Source organism: Halichoeres trimaculatus, unplaced genomic scaffold (genome assembly GCF_033239565.1).
Source record: "Halichoeres trimaculatus isolate MK-OKI-2021-1 unplaced genomic scaffold, fHalTri1.1 fHalTri1_scaffold_4, whole genome shotgun sequence".
Classification (NCBI taxonomy): Eukaryota; Metazoa; Chordata; class Actinopteri; order Labriformes; family Labridae; genus Halichoeres; species Halichoeres trimaculatus.
The window spans coordinates 17,563,809-17,583,770 of record NW_027437182.1 but is presented as its reverse complement, the minus strand read 5'-3'; the positions used below and the strand labels follow the sequence as shown (position 1 = coordinate 17,583,770).

Sequence of the window (19,962 nt, the reverse complement as noted above, 5' to 3'; positions counted from 1 at the left end):
TCCAGACAGCTGAGTCACCTTTAAAAACAGTTTCAGTTGAGAAAGTATTTTTTTTGTTGAATGAACAAGATGTAGGGAGCCCAACAATCACAGTTTCTGTCCGGGACAAATCTGTCTTAGACAGGAAGCACAGAGGAAGTTTAACAGCAGGTTAAAAACTACAGAGTGTCTGAAACAACTAGTGTTTAAAGAAATATACATTGCTAAAATCCTAAATAACCCCTGTTTCAGTGCTATCACTCCTCTTTTTGTCATAAAAGAAACACTAACCATATATAGAAAAAAGAAATGGAAAATTCTCTGTACATTTAGGTCACAAGATTTTTATAACACTCTCTAGTAACTCATAAGACTCAGTGTAAGGGCCCAAGAGACTCACTTTATACAAACATAATTTTAGTCAATACCAGGCTAAATAGCAGCCTGAATACTTGCTTTGTCACTTTTTTAAAAAGGCAGTGCATTTAACAATCTATCATTTCTTAAACTGATATTTTCAAGGCTAAATAAATACTGTAACAGGCAACATCCCTGGACGAAAATCGATATATTGAAAGAAAATGGTTTCTACGTTACAAACTTCCAGTTGTAAACGCCTGAATTTTTTAAGTCCATTTCGTGACACATTTTAGATGACAGAAATTGCATTTGGTGGTTGTAAAGTCTAATTTAACAGTAACTGAACAGCTGAAGCTAACCTCACAGTCCTGCTCAAGCTTTAGAGACAAATAAAAAGCCAAAAGCAGGTGTGTTAGTATGCGTTTCGTGGGTATTCGGATATGGACTGGACAGTCTAGCCCTCCCCCCTGCTTACAGGGGAAAGCCTCCATGCTTCCCCTGTGAGATGTAAACAACATTTAATTATTTAATTTGCCTTCAAGTTCACGAAAATGGAGCCATGTAGGCACATAAATGACACTTCTCTCTCACAGGTTAAGGAGTGTTGTGTTGATGAAGACGTATCACGCTGTCAGACTGTCTGTCTGCCACAACATTTAACAACCCGCCCGGGCAACGGAGCGCGCGCGAACGACCGTTAATGTGTCTGTCTTCAGACTGTCACTTACGGGAGTGTCGAAGGAAAAGGTGCACTCGCTCTTAAAAACCCTGTCTCCTGTCCTGGGCACTCTGATGGTGGGCATGAACGGGACCAGCAGCTCTCCTAGGTCTGTAGCCATCTTCGCATTCCTGCTTCTCGCACCACAGTGCTGCAGAGCCACTGGAGCAGCGCTGTCAGAGGAGAGGATGCTATTTTTAAAGCTCTCCGTCTCTACATTCCTCCGGCCAGGGGGATGTGACGCTAAAAAACATAAAAATAAAATGACAGAGGGGTGGAGGTTAGCTGGCGGCTGCTACACGGAGGGCTGCGCATAGATGCTGCTCTTGCTCTGTTTTCATTTTCTAGCATAAAAGCTTTGACCTGCGCAGATATTACAACGTTAGTGCTGGCTGTGCTGAGCCTCTCTGTACACAGGGATGTTACCAGCAGGGCCCCTCCCACCTCCGAGCATGATTCATAAAGCCACGTTTTATACTGTCTATGAAAGCCACCCACGCTTACTACACCATGTTTTTTCTTCTTCTGAGATTCAGGAAAAGCCCAAGTGTGAGATCATTTATTTCACAAAGCTGCTTGTTTCAGCGGCCGACGAGTCCATCCAAGGATGTCATTTCTCTGTATAAAGATTTTATATCTAGACAAGACATTACATTTCTGTGTGGGACTGTAACGGAAAAATGTGCGCCTCCTGTTTTCCGCTTTTATACGGGATGCAAACTTTAGGCGCTGTATATAAAATCATAACGTGATTTCTAGAACAATGAGGCTCTTTGTATTGTCTACGAATATTTCTCTTTAAAAATACTGCCACCGAGTGGACACCCACGGTAACTGCAAACATAAAAATGACAAACAAAAATGGTATCATGCCTTATGTGGACAAGTTTTCCCATGTACAGTGTAGTCAAATTAATCTCAAAACAGAGGGGGGGTGGCAAAAGTGATAAAAAAAAATACTTGGACACATGGATTGAAATGCTGCATGTGTTTGTCACTCAGCCAAAATTTCACATTTGCATGCATTTTTCATTCGTATACATTGATAAACAAAACAGATGCTCTGTTTATCATTCTACTTCAAGAAGATGTGGAGTACCACAAAAGTGTCTAAAATACCTTCAGAGGCACATTGTTTTACATTATCCTACAGCATAAACTACAAAGATGTAAATGACAATTTTTTGCAGAATAAAACAAAAAAAACCACTGGACCAGAGCAAAATGTCATAGTACACATAGATACTTTATTTACGCAATAAGAGGGAAAATTTACAAACATAGATTTTGATCGCCTCATGTACCAATGGCTGATACAAATTAATGGTCAGGTGACGACTTAGGGCTGTAGTCGATGAGTTCCTTGTTGATGGTCTCCACATGGAACCAGGGTCCGTCTCCCTTTTGCCTCATATGTTGACGCACCTCCAGCTGAGTCAGTCTGTTTTGGAACAAAAAAAACAGAGAAATAGTACAATGGTGCTTTAGGAAAGCAATACAAGTAAGTTGTGAATCCTAAAATAGTGTATTAAACAACAAGTTTTGTTTCCTTTTATTAAAACCAGGAAGCCTAAAGTATCATCACTTCTCTTTTTGAAGGTGAGTATTTACTACAGGATAATCAGGCTGATTTTTGTCCTGATCTCCCTCTTTTGATCAAAGCCAGCAAAGGCCCAATTGTCTGATGACATCATGTGTGATTTTCCTGTGGTGTGGGGTGTGTTAAGAGTGATTTCTTCTGGTCGTAGCTGCTCGGAAGGCCTCCGGATCAGAGATCGTAGGTAATGAACATGTTTGATATTTGCGACTAAAAACCCTGTAGTGTGTGGGGCCCTCCAAGAGGAGCCGAGCAGGTACAGTGTGTAATGTCACGCGTACCAGAGCAAAGCCAATCAAGACGCAAGCTGACTCAGCTAACTGAGTGAAGAGGAAGTAAGAAATCTATCTGTAATAATTAAAAACGATTTTACTCACCTCCAACTTGCATTGTTATTCATACAGCCCTTTTACCCGCTGTATGCACAACCTTTTCTATTCTTTTGTGTGTTTTTTCGAAATTCTAGAGTCCAAAAACAAACATCTTTGCTTTTCCTGTACGTCCGCCATGTTTGTTTACACCGAGGTCAAGTTTTACTACCCGAGATTTGGAATAAACATGAAGTTTTGGAGAATCCTGTCATGTGTACCAGCCTTAAGATCACAGTAATCAGACTTTATATTTTACAAATCTGTGTATTTATGTCTTGATAACTCAAGCATTCATAGCTACTGTATTGACCCGAATAAAAGATAAGGTTTTCTTTTTTAGACATGCACCGATCGATTGGTGCTGATTTCCTTAATTTTGGGGGATCTGTGATCTGCCCATCCTTACATATGAAACTGATATCATGTACCTCCAGGAAGGTCTGACAGCCAGCCATTGTGTGTTTTGCTCTGAGACCTAAAACTCAGGACACTTTATTGGTTGTTGAAGTTAAAACATAAAGATTTTTTTGTTTCACAGGTATTGTTCAATGATTTTCAATCAAATAAGATTGGAACTGTGCTGATAGTTGTCAAGGGTCGCTTCACGACCACAACAGCAGAGAGCGCCAACTTGTTATACAGCCAGTGACCTCATGGTGGCTGTAGTGATCAGTCAATCACAGCAGAGACACAGTGACAGGGGCTATGGACAGGAGGTGAGAGACAAGGCACTGATTGTCCAGAGCAGTGGACCAAAAAGTTGAGCAAGTTAACAGACAACTGAGGCAGAGTTATGGTGCTAATTTTCAGATAATGACAGTCAATGCAGCAGATATAACACAACTGTCAGGTAGCAAAAACCATGGAGTTACGGAGTGTAATGTCCAAAGATTGCACCTCCATAAAGACGGTCCAAAAATGCGAGCTATAACAGAAAGCTTATCGTGCTCCTAAAAGTGACCATTATCAGGAGACTGACAGAAAGACGTTCGTTTGTTATTAAGGAACAAAATGAAGGCATGTCCATTACCAGAGCTGTCATCAGAATTACATTTCAAACAGTGATTGTATTTAAAGCCAAAAATAAAAGCAGTCCCTAACTATTATTGCAAAAATTGTGTCAGAATTTCAATAAAGAAAATATACATAGTAAATTTTGGTTATCAGTCTTTTTCTGAAGGTTAGTCTTGAAAAGAGAGGGGTCATCTTATAATTGGGGTTGTCCTATTTTCAGGTCAATACAGTAATTGAATTAAAAAAGAAGATCAGATTCTGACTTTAAAAAAATTACAGTTCACTGACTGTAGTGGAAGAAGAGTACTATTGCCCATGTACCTTGCACAAGCTACAAAACACAAGGCCAGTATTGACACTCACCTCAGGTCTGCCTTTTCTTTCTCGATGTGGACTGCAGCTAGCATCTTTTCATAGTCCTTCACAGGTGATTCGTAGAAGAGCCGTACAATCCCCCTTGTGATAGGGTGCTGCAATGACAGAACAAGGACAATTTAGAATTATTCTATCAAAGAAAAGAAATGTATGTATCAGTGATCATTGTTCAGCTGAACTTAGAAACCATTGAGTTTCAAAATGATGAAACCCATGAGTACTGTAATATCCAGGTCACAAGTGAACACATGCTTAAGCTCTCATCTCTCCCTGCAGAAAGGTGCAGGTTAGTGACAGTTAAAAACATACCTTATAGTACTCCCAGTGCTCAGGTTCATAGCCCTCAGGAATTTCAACCAGCTCTGCCTCACCTTTTCAACACAACCAGCACAGATTAAAATCAAAGTTTGTTAAAATTTTCCATAAAAATAAATTATTACATGAAGATCCATTATCTAATGATCCCAGAGAAGCACTAAAACAAGTCTATTTTCAGTTCACTTACCTACGATGATATTCACACCTGTGATGAAGATAATCGCAGGGGCGGTTGTCAGAAAGAGATAAGATCTCTGGAGCAAAAGACACCACATTAAAACAAATTCAGAACTTTTCAAAACAATCCAAGATACAATGGATAACTGGAACTTCAACGCCAGTGTGGTTTACATTTATCCAAAAGACTTTTATTTATTATATTTCACTCCAATACAGCAGAAGCGATCAGAGGTTAGCAGAGCCTAACTTTATCTTATTGTGGCACTTGGATTTTTAATTTCTAGCTCCATGTAAGGTCTACTGGAAAATGAGCCACCTAAGTGTACAGACTTATTGCATTGCTAAAAATTAAATGTTTTTAGAACAAAAGTATGGATAAACATGTACTTTAATCAATATGTGACTGGTAGTTAAAATAGATGCACATATTATAAAGACTGACTGCTGTGCGCATTATTTTTATCAACTACTCACTTCACTCCCCCAATTAAAACTAATTCGACCCCTAATTTGCATCCCCACTGCAAATGATCAAGAGTTTGTCCCAGTACTTACCAATAAGGCCAGAAATCTCCGGTCATAGAACTGAGAGGGTTTCATGAAAAAATATTTCTTTCCACTGCCCCAGCGAACAGCCACTACAAACCAAAACAAGAGAAATTGTTATTAACATGAACTTACGTTTACCATCTGAGCGTCTCATGATGAAAGTAATGAGATGGACTGTTTATACAGCGCTTATCTAGTCCTTCTGACCGCTCAAAGCACTTTACACTGCTAGTATGCGTTATATAAAACTAGAATCTAGGCTCTTAGATTAATGACAAACACCAAGGGTAAGCACACTGTTTAATTTACGTTGCGATTTTGTGCCTCGGTTTTCATGGATTGATGGTGTTTTGAAAACTAAATCAGATGTCCTCTGAGTAAAAAACAACAACAAAACACATATGATGTGTTATATTGTGGTGAAGTGTACATCAAGAAACTAGCCCATAATTTCGCAATACAGTATTTCCATTGTACACATAATGAGAAATACTATTACATCTTACAAAAGACTACATGTATAAGATAAATAATTTACTTTCTACTTCATGATGACAGTACGTTACGAGCTAGCTAGCTCAAAGCTAACAAGCCGGACGCAAGGTCATACAAGAGTCGGCCACCTTTAGAGCCAAAAACTTTAATATAACAACAGTCTGAAAGGCTCTTACCTTTATCTGTTCGCTGGAGCGTTCGGCCAAGAAAATTCGCCGCGGCATTTCCAGATTTTAAGGGACTCAGTCTGGCTGCAAACGCAGCAGCAGACCTGAGAACACTCATTCCCACCATCGCTACTGAGGGAACACGCTTTACAACGGTGTCTGTGATTGGTTGATAAGCTAAGTGAAGCTAAAGTCGCCATGTTTGATGAGGGCACAGAAAGTTATTACTTATCAGAGTGCAATAATTTTTATTTCGGATACAAATTGTGAAACTTAAATATCCAATATATGATAACCATACGAAAGGTATAAATTTAAAAAAGAAATGCGTATTTGATATTGAAAAAGTGCATGACGGGTAATGCGGAAAGGGCTTTGGAAAAGATGGCGGCGTCCTCCTCGGCCGGACGCGTTTTGACTCTTTGCAAACAGTTTCAAAATATCTGCAGGATATCTTCTGCGACAAATATTCAGAAATATACTGGCATTCTGGGCAAATACCAGTCTCAAATTTATGGGTAGGTCGTTGTCGCGGTGTTTAAACGTTGGCTAAAAACAACGTACCAGTCATCATGTTGCTAGCTAAAGCTGGTTCTGCTTCTAACTGGTTGTTCAAGCCTTTTAGACAGTTTACAGTGAAGCGAAGGTTTTTATAACTATGTTTCAGCCGTAGTGTGGTATTCTTGGTGTTGATATAGACGACAGTCTTTATCACATTTTGTGGTCATGGTGTCGAGCACGTTCCAGTCAGATTCTTAATAATGTAAAACACTAAATATAAATCTCAAGTCTAATTATTGCAAAAAAATGTCTTGATTAGGCAACAGTCTCCACTTCTGGCCCGTTCTTGGATCAGCTCCATCAGTTCTGTGCCTCAATGTCGAGCTCTACACACCAGCACCAGCAGAAGAGGTCTGGAAGAATTCTTTGACCTTCCTGAGAACTGGGGACAATCAAATGTGAAGTCAGGTAAAAGCTTAAGTATTTTCTGGTGTTGCTGCAGCACCTTTTATTGGCAAACGTAGTGAGCAGGTGTGCTGGCAGCATATTGTACTGTTCTGGCTTCTCATTATGTCTTTAGGTGCACCATGGTCTGCCAGGCAGCTAAGGGCAAAGAGCAATGAAGAACTACATTCACTTTGGTACGTACTGTTAAGATTTCAGTCATTGCAGCCAGGAGCCATTCTGTTTACACTCATCATCTGGTGTGTTACATACTCTCATTTTATCTCAGGTATGTGCTCTTGAAAGAAAAGAACATGTTGCTCACAATTGAGCAAGAAGCAAAAAGGCAGAGGATTCAAATGCCGAGTCCAGAAAGACTAAGGAAGGTTTGTCTGATGCTTAAGTGATTCCTCCATCAATACAAATCTCACATACACACCATCAATTTATAGTCACTCTTAAACAAATCCATAGAAAGAAGAGAGTTTTGACTTGATTAGATTGTGAGGTTGTGAATGTAACTAAATCTTTCCATTTTCTCTGCACCCAGGTTGAGCGATCAATGATCAGACTGGAGACAGTGGTGAATGAGAGAGAGACAGCACTGCGTTTGCTGCAGACAGGACAAGAGAAAGGCAGACCAGGAGCCTGGAGGAGGAACTTATTTGGATATGTTTACTGGTAAGTGCAGAGTGATCAAATACTTACTATGAACTCTGTTTTCACAATTTGTTTCAGATGAACACCCACATACATTTTTATTGAGTCTTGCCTGCAATTTAGATACTTCTTTTCTTTCTTTTCTCCAAGTTAACCACATATTTTTTTTCAACCATACTTTTTTTTTTTTTTTAACCTAGAACCACTCTAATCCAGCCTAGGCTTTAAGATTCTTGGTAGTGTAAGAAAAGCTGATTTTAGCAGTAATGCAGTGGTTTATAAGTAACTTTAAGAAGGTCCAAATTTATAAATTGTTGTGCAGTCATACACACTGTTTCTCTTCTCAGGTATCGATTCAAAGAGTATGCTATTCCCTGGTACATGAACACAAGATACAAGCGAAAGACGTTTTACACCCCCAAGTTTGTTGAGCCACACATAAGGTAAGATATGGCACACATAGGAAATTGCTATCTATAAATAGACTGCAGAATGCCTTTTGAAATGGAAAGATTGACACAGTCTTTCTGATTTTAATATGATTTTTCCAAACTTGTCTGTCTTGCAGACTGCGTGTAGAGAAGCATCTTCGTGACAAAGCCAGGAAGGCAAGCTTAAAGAGGCACAGTCTGGCCAAGCTCAAGGAGAAGTTTCCCCAAATGAAAGTCCCTGCATCATGAAACTCAAGCAAAATTTTGTGACTGGTGTTTTGGACAATGAAAAAGCCACAAGGCCTCTGACACTTAATAACTAAGGAGGGCAAAAGCTGTGTTCCTGTGTAGGTTCTGTGTCTATTTGTGGAAACGTCGTTATTTGATCTTACAAGATAAATTATGATACTTCACTGAAATGGTTTGGACACTGTTTCATTCTTTGTATTAAAACGTGTCTCATAACTTCAATTTTCTTCATTTTACCATTTTACTAACCATCAAATTGAACATTTGAGGTTTGGAAATTGTCTCTTTGGAACGTGTCCATTTAATTTTCCAGTAACCTTATTCTGTGCCAAAAATTAACACAGCCATGTTAAGGTGGACTGTTACATGCTTATCACACACTCATTAATCATCATATACCAAAATGATTTTATTTTTAAAATGCCTCATGTAGCCAATAACAAACAAAAGTGAAACTTAAATACAGATTTATCTAGGGCGAACACCCATAAGCACAGGCAGGAACTGACGGGCCTTTGCCAATGACTTTACTTCACAATAAAAGAGGCTTATGAACAAGACATTCACCTCAAGCTGTAAGGTTGTTTTTTCTCTAAATATGCAATATCAGAATATGTCTTGACGATTTTTTTCTGCAGAATACCTTGCCTTAAGTGGAACTGGGGGTTTCGTTCTTATCCAACACGGAAAAAATACATGAAAAGTAGGTGATATTGTTACGCCTTAGTCAAGTCCTGAAAGAAACAGGCTTTTTTTAGGATGCAATGACTCAACAAAACACCAACCTAAAAAGAAATAAGGCAACAGCAAACTGTTGAGGGAACTAAAACAACCTTTCATCGTGACAGTGTTGTTGATATGCATGTCTGATTTTCACAAGACATCCTAGACAGGCAGCTTATGGACAATTTTCTTTTTAAAAATACAAATCATACAAAACACAAGATCATCAGTAGGCGTTCCTGAGTCCAGGTTCAGAGGTGAATGACTCATGATGTTGAGCTGTTGGCAAAGACGGTGATGCAGAGGATTTGGTGGAAAATCAAGGACACTTTCTGTCCACACACTGCTTTCCTCCCTCTTCGTACTCCTGTTTGGAGATCCACATCTGCTGGAAGGTTCCCTGGTAGACACAATAAAACATGATTAGGCTGAATTATTCTCATTTCATAAAAGAATGAAAGGGAAAAAGCAGAAATTGTCAGTTTTTGCAAGATACATATGATATGAAATGATAAGCAGACTGCAAAAGATTACTATTCCTGAGCAAGCTTTAAAACATGCAACAACCTCTCGCAGGTCATTCCAGGTTAGTAATTTTAGAAAAAAGGCCAATGTCACAATACAGTTTAGCTAGAGGGCAAAGTCACAGCTACGAATGGTTTGTTTTGAGTCTAACCATTTTTTTTTTTTTAAGAGATTATCAAGAATGAAAAAATGTTTTGATAAAGCACGATTTTGCTATGAAACAGTTTAAATCCTCCGTGCCCTTACCAGTGATGCCAGGATTGAGCCTCCTATCCAGGCGCTGAACCGGCGCTCCACTGTAGTGTTGTTGGCAATTAACTTCAGCCTCATGCTCTGCAAAACACAGGCAAATGTGATTGATGCTGACAGAAAAGTAGAGTAGTTTCAGGTCTGTTTGAAATCCTAAAGGAATTAACTCTTATGATCATTCATGAGTCTAAAATGTAGCAGTGTTTTCTCAGGAGATTACAACAAGCAGCATAGTTTTTCTTTTTTTTAATTAACAATTCATCAACTAAGAAGATATCATAATTTACATAATGCAAAGAGTACAGTTCACTCACTGGAGGGGTTTTCTGAGACAGTTCTCTGTTCAGTCGGTCTGTGAAGCCCTGAATCAGCGTGTTTCCTCCGGTCACTACCACGCTACCATAGAGACCCTAAGAAAAAGGATTACAGTTCATTCCAGTGTTTGAATTGGCTTTAAACACTCAGCTCCAAAACAAAGTCATCTTAATTTAAATCATCATTATAATCACCGGTCTGATGTCGATGTCGCACATTCCCACGCTGGTTGTCACTACATGGCCAACTCCTAACATGGTATTCCCTGACAAGCCCTGTATTGACCAATCCAAATTTTCACAAGACCATTAAATACGAAACAGAAAAACATTGATTTGCACAAAACAACCTTTCATAAAGGAAAATCCCTTGTTTAAGACAGTACACTGAATGTTCTGCTTTTCTTTTTTAACACTCTTTTTCTGTAATATCAAAGCACACACCTTGGCGTTAGAGGGGTCAAACAGCCCCTCTGGGATCTTCAGCCTCTCAGCTCCAAAGTCACAGTTGTAACCATTTGGCAGTTCATAGTGCACCGTGGGCATCTGTGCAGCAACCCTGATAACAGAGACGGGGTCAAGCATAGACTCTGTTATTTTGAGGTGAAGCTGGGATTTGAAACATTAGGAAGGTGAGTACTTATAGTATAAAAGCCACGCACAGCAGCTGAGGGTGGACAACAAGGAATTACCCACATTAAGCTGGCTGGAATACTTTGAAAAAAAAACACAATAAATGAATCTTACTGTTCATCATATGGGGAGTCTGACACCTGCAGTACGGAAGCCTGGAAGTCCTGGATCACACACTGAAGGATAAAGAAAAAAAAGTTATCAAAACTCAACTCAAAAGAATGCATGCAAGGAGTCTGACAGATTTCTGCTTACATTGCACATGTAGTTGTGCCATGAGCGGGTGACTTGAGGTAGTTTCTCCTTCTTTTTCCAGCTGGCCGGGGATCCCTCCCGAACTCCGTCCTATGATGACAAATGATTATCATGGCAGGTAAGTTGTAGGATGAGAATAAGTTCAACTGGTGAGTATCAAACACAAAGCCTTACCTTCGAGGCTATCATGTATGGGGGAATGATCTCAACACTTAATTCTTGAAAAAGCTCCCTGCACTGCATGCTCATGAAGTCTCCAGCCAGAGGAGATTTGACAATTCCTGTGAGAGAATAAATACATCACTCAACAGAGAGGACGGCGTCTTTAAAAATCAATGATTAAAAAAGAAAATCCAGCCTGTTAGGTTTCTGCAGGTACAGGTAGCCTGTCTGACAAGACTGAGACACCATCTCCAACCAGCAGATGGCAACAAGCACCTGAAGCAAAACTGGAACTCTTCATTCAGGAAAAGAAACTCTCACCTTGTTGTAGGACGTAGCCATCATGCACTGGAATAGCTGTGGTGTGTGTGGCTCCACTGTCCAGCACCAAGCCTGTAGAGCGTCCGTTGGCAAAGCTGAGGTGCTCAGAGTAAAGGAAATAAACCCCATATAACAGACTTCTACAGAAACTGTGCTCTACCCTATGAAGTTGAACGGCCAGTAATGAGTCGATTGGACAGTGCTTATTGGTTCTACATCCCATTCTTTCCTGATAAAGGGAAATAGTATAGGATACGCAGATAGCACAGCAGATTTGCAGAGGAAGAAGGCAGGAATGTTGTAATGTTCAAACATCAGTTCCGTTAGTTTCTCTCGTTTTGCCCGAGTGTTCCACTGCAGACACACAATGAAATCATTGTCAGCACATCATCAAATAATGTTAGCAAAACTAGCAAAAAATAAATATAAATCACTTTTAATCTACACCATTCTTTGTTTACAACTAAAGCCAACTGCTTGTCAGAACTTCAAAAACTGACTTCAAGAAGATTTAAAGTCAGTAGTTCAAAGCTATTGGCTGTTTGCCAGGATTGTTTAGACTCCAGCGGCATAAATGTGAACTCACTGATGCTTCTGACATGAGCACTGGGTGCAGACTGGGTTCAGACTTGAAGTGCATCTTGTAGGTGTGATCCAAAATGGCCTGGAAACTGTCCCAGTCCTCAACTGTAAGTCAGGGCAAAGGATAGAAAGAGGGCTTGTTAGAGGTCAAATCTCTACTGACTTCAAGTTTAAATATTGTACAGGTGAAAATAAAGGTGTGACTTTTGTCTCTTCTGTACTGGTGGCTAAGGCCCTCTTGAAAATTAACCAACACCATGAAAATGTATATCTTTCTTCATCCTGATTAATAGGCCTAATAGAGGGGAAAATAGAGCGAAGATGAGCATTTTTAGATAATAATTTCAGCAGCCGGCACCAGTGTTTCAGGTCAGCCCTCCGAGGGAGTCAGCTGTCCCTCAGCGCTGTTCTGCTGCAATTAAGATTGGTGTCATACTCATCTCTAAATAGCCTCATCGCCAAACTCCAGTGAACCAGATTCTGACGAGCATTTGTAGCTAGGTCGGCTAACTAAAGCTACATTCAACAGGCATAATTCAGATATGCGGTTGCTGACACTCCTGAGCTGAGAGAACTCAAACACTCTTGTTAAATTTGGAGGGAACAGAAAAACTGGGGTTGGGTGTAAATATTGTCCCATGGAAAAGGGATCACTCCTTTACCAGAACACTAAATTACTGTTCTGTGGATTTTGATGCAAAAGATCCGACTTCATGACGCAACACTCACTCATGCCGTTCTTAAGTGGAGACATGACCTCCATGCTCTCTCTGGGTACCCTGAGCTGGTTGGTATCAATGTAGTAGGTGGTGCCACTCTGTTTGCTCTTGTCACCATCTGTTTCCATAGGTGTGCTGCCATCCTCTCGGTCAAGGGTCACACCTATCACCGTGGGGAAGTCAGCCTAAGTCGAACCAAAATGAGAGGGCAAAACACAATACATGTCAAGACACCATCCTGGTTAACCAACAACAATCACAGAAAGTAAAGTCTTGAAGAACCCTTTTTTAAGGAGATGTTTTAAAACAATGAATGCGTCCATTGTTGTGAAATATTGGCGCTGATGCATTACTCTACCAACTTCTTAAGAAAACTGATCACAGCTGTTTTGAAATGTTCAAAAGTACCTGATTTTATCTTGCACTCCCTGATTCATCTTGCATAAACCATGTCTGCACACTGGAACAAAGGGGGTTACGAACCAACTTAGAGGCATTTTCTTTTTGTTATTTTGATTAAAAAAAAAGCCCAGTGCCATACTTACTAGGCTGAGTAAGCTCTGTAATTCAGTCATGGTTAGCCATTACAATATGACAGTTATAGAGTTTGCAACAGGAGCTTGAGACAGAGACAGCCAAGTAGAACCCAGCCTTTGTAAACTTTATCATTAAGACATTTTTTTTTCAGTGACACATCTATATGTCCGAAAAAGACCTATTGAAGCAACCTGAATCAAACCAGAAACAACAATTCAACAGTATGATTAGAATGATTAAAACTCTGAGACCAGTTATTTAAATAGACGATCAATGTTAACCACTGGCTACCTAAAAATTAAAATGATTTTTAACAAATAAAAATAAAATCTTGATGGTTATGGATTGAATGTCAATATTTTTAATGTAATACATTTTCTCCTAAATAAAACTTTGGCTGGTGATCAAAACATCAGCAATTAAACACTGTGGCACCTTTTGTATTTTACAAACTTGATTAATATCAGTAACTTAAAAATGTGTAATTAGTGCAGTCTGTATCAGTACCATTAGCACTTTTAGCAACAGGGTTTTTTCCTGGGTAGTGTATTTAAAAAAATTAAGTAACATCATAAATGACAATAAATACATGGATCTGTGTGCTTAAGAAAACAGAAAACTGCCTCTAAATAAGTTTATAGCTATTCATAGTCCATATCTGGCATTTCACTTACCTCACTATCACTAATCATTACACTTCTGACATCTTCACATAAAGCACATATAAATCGTATCCAAGCCTTGTACTCAAGAGTGATCTGAACTCAATTCATATTGGCTGTCTCCCTGAAGTGACAGCCCTCATTTCTAGCCATTGGGGACCCACATCGGAAAGATGAGGATGCACAGAGGAAGGAAAAAAACACATAGTTAATCAGGTCATTTGAGTGATCCACTTACCTTGGGACAGTCTTCTCCTGCATAGCCAGCTCTAACAGAGTATGAGCCAATGTCGAACACCAAAGCTCCCACCTCATCTGAAGAAATGAGAGATGTGGTTTTTAATTTGAATGGGAATCATTGACAGTACGATTTATAACTACAGAACACGAAGCAGATTTGTTTAGCTATATTTGCATGTTGCATGAAAGTGCAGTCAGCTAATAATAATGTCAATACTTCTTACCAAGGACAATTTGACAAAAAAAGTGTGTTCTCTCTTCATGTACCTTGTTACCCGTTTTAACTAGTGGTGTTTGTGTAAGGCTATTTTAAACAGTTCAGTGTGTTCTGGAGCTACAGGATGACATTTATGTTGCCATTATGAGTGCTTTGGCTATTTAATGCAGCATTTGGCCACAGGATTCCCTATAGGTATTGTCCAATTTTGCCGTGTGATGTCAACTTGATAACCATATTCCAGTCTGGTCTGGTCATATCTAGCCATCAGTTTAGCTGTTAAAAATTGACTGTACATGTTAAGCAAGACAGAGAGACTAAAACCATAAAAAGCAAACAGTTTAGATCGGTGTGTAAATAAAATTACTTGTGCTTAATCTAATTACCGTAATAAATATTTAAAAAGTGGTTATCTGTGCTTAAATGTATGGACCATAAACAGTGTTTCGATTTCGTACAAAAAGTGTACGGTGTAAAAATGCAATTCAATCATTTTGAGCCGAATATATCAAGAACGATTGTATTGTACTCTTTACCTTATAGACTAATTATGATAGAGTGTTGTGGTACCGGTACCGTATATATTGCTTAATTATTATCATGTCACGGCAGCAGATCCATCTCTTATTTCATCATAAAAAAAATCCGTAAATTCTTTTACATTAAGAAACATACCATCAAGTGCGTCTAATTACTGTTCCTCATGTGTTCCTCATATCGGTAAGCCTACTCTCATTCATTTCATTGCCAGCTAGCGACCTAGCTGTACCGGCCAATATATTATATACATGGTGCAAAATCAAACAAGGTTAGTAATAACATGACTTATTAAGGAAGCCAAAGGGCGTTTATAAAAGAGCATTTTGCGTTATCCAACTGCTATGTAACAATTTATCATAGTAATACTTAAACTATTAGCAAAGCTAGCATAGCTAGCAGAGGATAAGGATACGAGAGAGCGTGGACAATTGTTTCTCTTATTATGATCACGAGACTCCACTTACCGCCTCCATACACTCCGCCACTCATCCTCTTTACTATCTTAAAATCAACTTTATACAGGTTATTCCTTAAGTACGGTGAGCGCTGAAGGATTTATCACAACAAAGAGAATCTCTTCGCATGGATCAATCTAACAAAGCAGGCGCCACACTGTGTCGAGACAGTTGACCAATCAGAAAGCAGCACAGCATTAATACTTCCGCTTCAGAGCTGTGACGTAGTGTCTGAGAGCTGTTAGTACTTCCCTGCCGTGGAGTGGACGTGGCCCTGCGAACTTTATATCAACGTGAGTGGAAAAGAAATGTTTTAAGTAGCATCTAGAGACTTTGAATTGTTCAAAACTAATGCGCAGGTAGTGTAACTGCAGGTTATGTTACAGGGCGGTGTTAGTAGTGTTTGTGAACTGCTGGACCTTGACGTTAAGACTGGTCTTGAAGACTCAAGATTGACTGATCTTGGTGGCCATGTCACACCGCGCTTCAAGAGTGCCAAGAGTGACATAATGACATACGCAGTTAATTTGATACACGAACCTGCAGATGTGCTATGGCTAGTGGGTTGTAAAATTCATTTTTCTGTTTGTGCGATGAATAAATTAAGGGGCTCCGTAGCCTCGTGGTTGTCAAAGTTGGCTTGAGTGCGCAAGCGCAGGGGGTGGGTATAGTAAAGTTACTTCTAGTTGGCCATCTGGAAGTTCAAGAAGATCTCTTGTTACTTTGCTTACTGAGACTTTTGAACTACACTCGAAAGAAGTTTTTTTTTTCTACCAAGTGTTACAGTCTTTAACATATTAAATTGCATTTCTGTATTGTTTTTAATTTTGTTTTTATTATCTGCATTTATTAACTAGAGAAACATATACTGTCCAGCTGTTTGCATAGGTTCAGCACTAATTGACTCAATTTTTAAAAAGTCTAATACTAAGCATGCTTAATGCAAATTCATTCTTTTTAGAAAGGGGCCATGACAAAAGTGCCTATTTTTATCCTAGCAGTCCTTGCACCTGTTGACAGGTCTCAGCTTCTGTTGCATGTTTACTATTTTCCTCCAAGACTGACAAACATCATATGTAACTTCTAAAATCATACATTTTGAAACCATCAAAGCAAATTATTGGACTGCAGCTGAAATGAAAAAGTTTTTGAATGGTTTGAGTTTGATAAGTGATTGTAGTTGTTATTTGAAAGAATGTGAAACATCTGGTTTGTGATTTTCAATTCTGAGATGAGTCTGCTGCGTTCGTTATCTTTATATCACTATAACCCCAGCATTGTTGTGTATCTGTGTACAAGTGTATCTTTATGTCCTAGAAAATAATAATGGGTGTTCTTTGGTTTTATTTGATACTTAATGTTTCTTAAAATAATGAACTGATTAATTAGAAGATAACTGTTTTAAGTATTTATTTTATCTCTTCATCATATGAAATAAAACAAAGGGTAATTTAATCCCTCTAGTAGATTTTTTTTTCTTTTTAATCTGCCAATGATTGATACAAGTGCTCCGCAGACATTTTTATACATGCTCAATTAATATTTAACTCTATTTCCCTCCAGCACTCATGCAGCACTGCCTTACTTTGACCCTTGCCCGGCACAGCAGGCTCATCTTCAGAAATAAACTTCCGTCAGTTCACTATCAGCAGACTGCAAACATGTCAGGTCTTCTCATCAACCAGCCCAAATACTCCTGGCTGAAAGAGCTTGGACTGTCAGAAGACAACCCTGGTGTTTACAACGGCAGCTGGGGAGGCAGCGGAGAGGTCATAACGTCATACTGCCCTGCCAACAATGAGCCAATCGCCAGAGTAACCCAGGCTACTTTGGCTGAATATGAAGAAACAGTCCAGAAGACGAAAGAGGCTTGGAAGATGTGGGCAGATATTCCTGCTCCAAAAAGAGGAGAGATCGTAAGGCAGATTGGAGATGCTCTCAGAAAGAAGATCAAAGTCCTCGGCAGCCTGGTGTCTCTAGAAATGGGCAAGATCTATGTTGAGGGAGTGGGGGAGGTTCAGGAATATGTTGACGTGTGTGATTATGCAGTTGGTCTGTCCAGAATGATTGGAGGGCCCATCCTGCCATCAGAAAGACCAGGCCATGCTCTCATAGAGCAGTGGAACCCGGTTGGTCTTGTTGGCATCATCACTGCCTTTAACTTCCCTGTGGCTGTCTATGGCTGGAACAACGCCATCGCTTTGACCTGTGGCAACGTCTGCCTATGGAAAGGAGCTCCCACCACACCTCTCACAAGCGTTGCAGTTACCAAGATTGTAGCTGAGGTACTGGAGCAAAACAACCTGCCTGGTGCAATCTGCTCCATGACCTGCGGAGGTGCTGACATCGGCACTGCCATGGCAAAGGATGAGCGTGTTGATCTTGTGTCCTTTACTGGCAGCACACATGTTGGCAAGATGGTTGCAATGATGGTTCAGGAAAGGTTTGGTCGTAAGCTGTTGGAGCTTGGTGGGAACAATGCCATCATTGTTTTTGAGGATGCCGATCTGAATCTGGTGGTGCCATCTGCTGTCTTTGCATCAGTGGGAACAGCCGGCCAGCGCTGCACCACTACTAGAAGGCTGATGCTACATGAGAGCGTTCATGACGCAGTGGTAGAGAGGGTTGCCAAGGCCTACAAACAAGTTCGCATCGGAGACCCCTGGGATCCCAGCACCCTGTACGGACCTCTGCACACCAAACAAGCCGTGGAGCAGTATCTGGCAGCCATTGAGCAAGCCAAGCAGCAAGGTGGCACTCTGGTCTGTGGAGGGAAGGTGATGGACAGACCTGGAAACTACGTGGAGCCCACCATCATCACAGGACTGCCTCATGATGCTCCCATCGTCCATACAGAAACCTTCGTCCCTATACTGTACGTCCTCAAGTTCAAGACAGAAGACGAGGCATTTGCATGGAACAACGAGGTCCAGCAGGGCCTGTCTAGCAGCATCTTCACCAAAGATCTTGGTCGGGTTTTCCGTTGGCTGGGTCCCAAAGGATCCGACTGTGGCATCGTGAATGTCAACATTCCCACAAGTGGAGCAGAGATTGGAGGGGCCTTCGGTGGGGAGAAACATACAGGAGGTGGAAGAGAGTCTGGCAGTGACTCGTGGAAGCAGTACATGAGGCGCTCCACGTGCACAATAAACTACAGCAAAGATCTTCCTCTGGCCCAGGGAATCAAGTTTGAGTAAATCCTTCTGGTGGTTTGAGTTTTAGAGAGTATGATGAGCCCCAACAGAAAACACTAAGTACACAAGTGTCAGCAAATGCTAGATATTTGTCATTGCATTTTGTGTTCAGAAAGGTCAGTAAATCCAGAAATTAAGATAGATTGTTCTGTTTAATATTCCTGTTGTGAAATCTATATCTGTATAATAGTTGCATTTGATATTAATTCTGGTGTTTGAAACAAGGTTTTGGAAACATATTTTGAAAGGTCAAATATTCTTCCCTGTGATGACTCCTAAGACTTTTCTCCAGGCACTTAGAAATGGTGCTAGATGACTGTACCACATACTTAACACTGTATAAAAGAACTCTTTCCCTTTATTTTGGAAGAACTGGACTGGACATTCTTCACGTGAAGAGACAATCACTGTATCTTACTTTGCATTAAATACTAAGTCCTTAGAAAACTTTTTTCTTAACGTTCACAAAAATCATTTACAGTTTAAAGTTCAGAGAGTGTGGCAACTGATACACTTATTGCTTTCATATCTTTTATGGCATTGTTATATTGGACTTTGATTCTAGAGTACCCTTGAAGAAAGGGTCAGACTGTGCTTTCCTGGGAATAAAATCATAATAAAGCAACCCCTGTTGACTCAAACTTGCTGTGCCTACGTATTGCCAATCTTTAAAGAGATTTAAAAAAAGTAAAACAACAGCTGTTACTTTATGGAGTGTAAGTCTAGAGCTGCAGTAGCACTTCTAGCCTCAGGTTGTTGTTTGTGTAGTCCCTCCTTCAAATTCAAATGCACATCACTGAACAGTCAAAAGAAGAAGAAAAAGTTGTAGTCTTGATAAGTGCTTTGGAGACAAAATTTTCAACCTTTGGTTCCAACTAAATCTAATTTATTTAGAAATCAAAGTTAACAACATAATCTATTTCAATATAAGGTTTTCTTGAAAAAGATTCATAATAAAAGCAACACCAAAGTGACATGTGAGATTTTATTTTTATTTCAAACCCATCCTCCAAGTCGGTTGTGCAACATGTTTGCCACGAGGAACACAATTCCTGTCACTTTTCTTGTTGTTATCTTTACAATGGTGTTGCAGAAATAAGCTCTGCCACTTTAATAAGAAATACTACCCTGTCACACACCCCCCCCCCCCCCCCCCCCACACACACACACACACACACACAACACAACACACATACACACACTTACTCACACTCACAGCTGCTCTC

General features: G+C 39.9%; 5 protein-coding genes across 5 annotated transcripts in view; 2 read left to right on the top strand and 3 right to left on the bottom strand.

The window, feature by feature from the left end:
- usp13 (ubiquitin specific peptidase 13) overlaps positions 1 to 1,462 on the bottom strand; it is a 31,247-nt gene extending 29,785 nt beyond the window's left edge. The window contains exon 1 of the mRNA XM_074667545.1: positions 1,068 to 1,462. Coding sequence (XP_074523646.1) covers positions 1,068 to 1,178 — 111 coding nt within the window. The 5' untranslated portion in view covers positions 1,179 to 1,462. The remainder of the gene's footprint in view (positions 1 to 1,067) is intronic.
- Positions 1,463 to 2,284: 822 nt separating this feature from the next.
- ndufb5 (NADH:ubiquinone oxidoreductase subunit B5) lies at positions 2,285 to 6,281 on the bottom strand. The gene is made up of 6 exons (XM_074668443.1): positions 6,133 to 6,281; positions 5,468 to 5,550; positions 4,920 to 4,986; positions 4,724 to 4,785; positions 4,403 to 4,509; positions 2,285 to 2,498 (listed from the first exon to the last, which is right to left on the bottom strand). Exons 1-6 carry the CDS (start codon positions 6,248 to 6,250, stop codon positions 2,378 to 2,380), a joined length of 558 nt encoding a protein of 185 aa, XP_074524544.1. The 5' UTR covers positions 6,251 to 6,281; the 3' UTR covers positions 2,285 to 2,377.
- A 193-nt stretch (positions 6,282 to 6,474) lies between these two features.
- Positions 6,475 to 8,717, top strand: mrpl47 (mitochondrial ribosomal protein L47). The gene is made up of 7 exons (XM_074668020.1): positions 6,475 to 6,641; positions 6,944 to 7,092; positions 7,205 to 7,265; positions 7,358 to 7,454; positions 7,619 to 7,749; positions 8,076 to 8,171; positions 8,297 to 8,717. Exons 1-7 carry the CDS (start codon positions 6,475 to 6,477, stop codon positions 8,406 to 8,408), a joined length of 813 nt encoding a protein of 270 aa, XP_074524121.1. The 3' UTR covers positions 8,409 to 8,717.
- An 85-nt stretch (positions 8,718 to 8,802) lies between these two features.
- actl6a (actin-like 6A) lies at positions 8,803 to 15,725 on the bottom strand. Its single transcript, XM_074668018.1, has 14 exons — positions 15,552 to 15,725; positions 14,329 to 14,405; positions 12,902 to 13,076; positions 12,177 to 12,277; positions 11,847 to 11,944; positions 11,591 to 11,685; positions 11,282 to 11,388; positions 11,108 to 11,197; positions 10,967 to 11,028; positions 10,664 to 10,778; positions 10,415 to 10,495; positions 10,220 to 10,315; positions 9,903 to 9,989; positions 8,803 to 9,531 (listed from the first exon to the last, which is right to left on the bottom strand). Exons 1-14 carry the CDS (start codon positions 15,574 to 15,576, stop codon positions 9,451 to 9,453), a joined length of 1,290 nt encoding a protein of 429 aa, XP_074524119.1. The 5' UTR covers positions 15,577 to 15,725; the 3' UTR covers positions 8,803 to 9,450.
- On the top strand, positions 15,717 to 19,386 carry aldh7a1 (aldehyde dehydrogenase 7 family, member A1). Its single transcript, XM_074668017.1, has 2 exons — positions 15,717 to 15,835; positions 17,106 to 19,386. Exon 2 carries the CDS (start codon positions 17,111 to 17,113, stop codon positions 18,737 to 18,739), a length of 1,629 nt encoding a protein of 542 aa, XP_074524118.1. The 5' UTR covers positions 15,717 to 15,835; positions 17,106 to 17,110; the 3' UTR covers positions 18,740 to 19,386.
- The last annotated feature ends 576 nt before the right edge of the window (positions 19,387 to 19,962 follow it).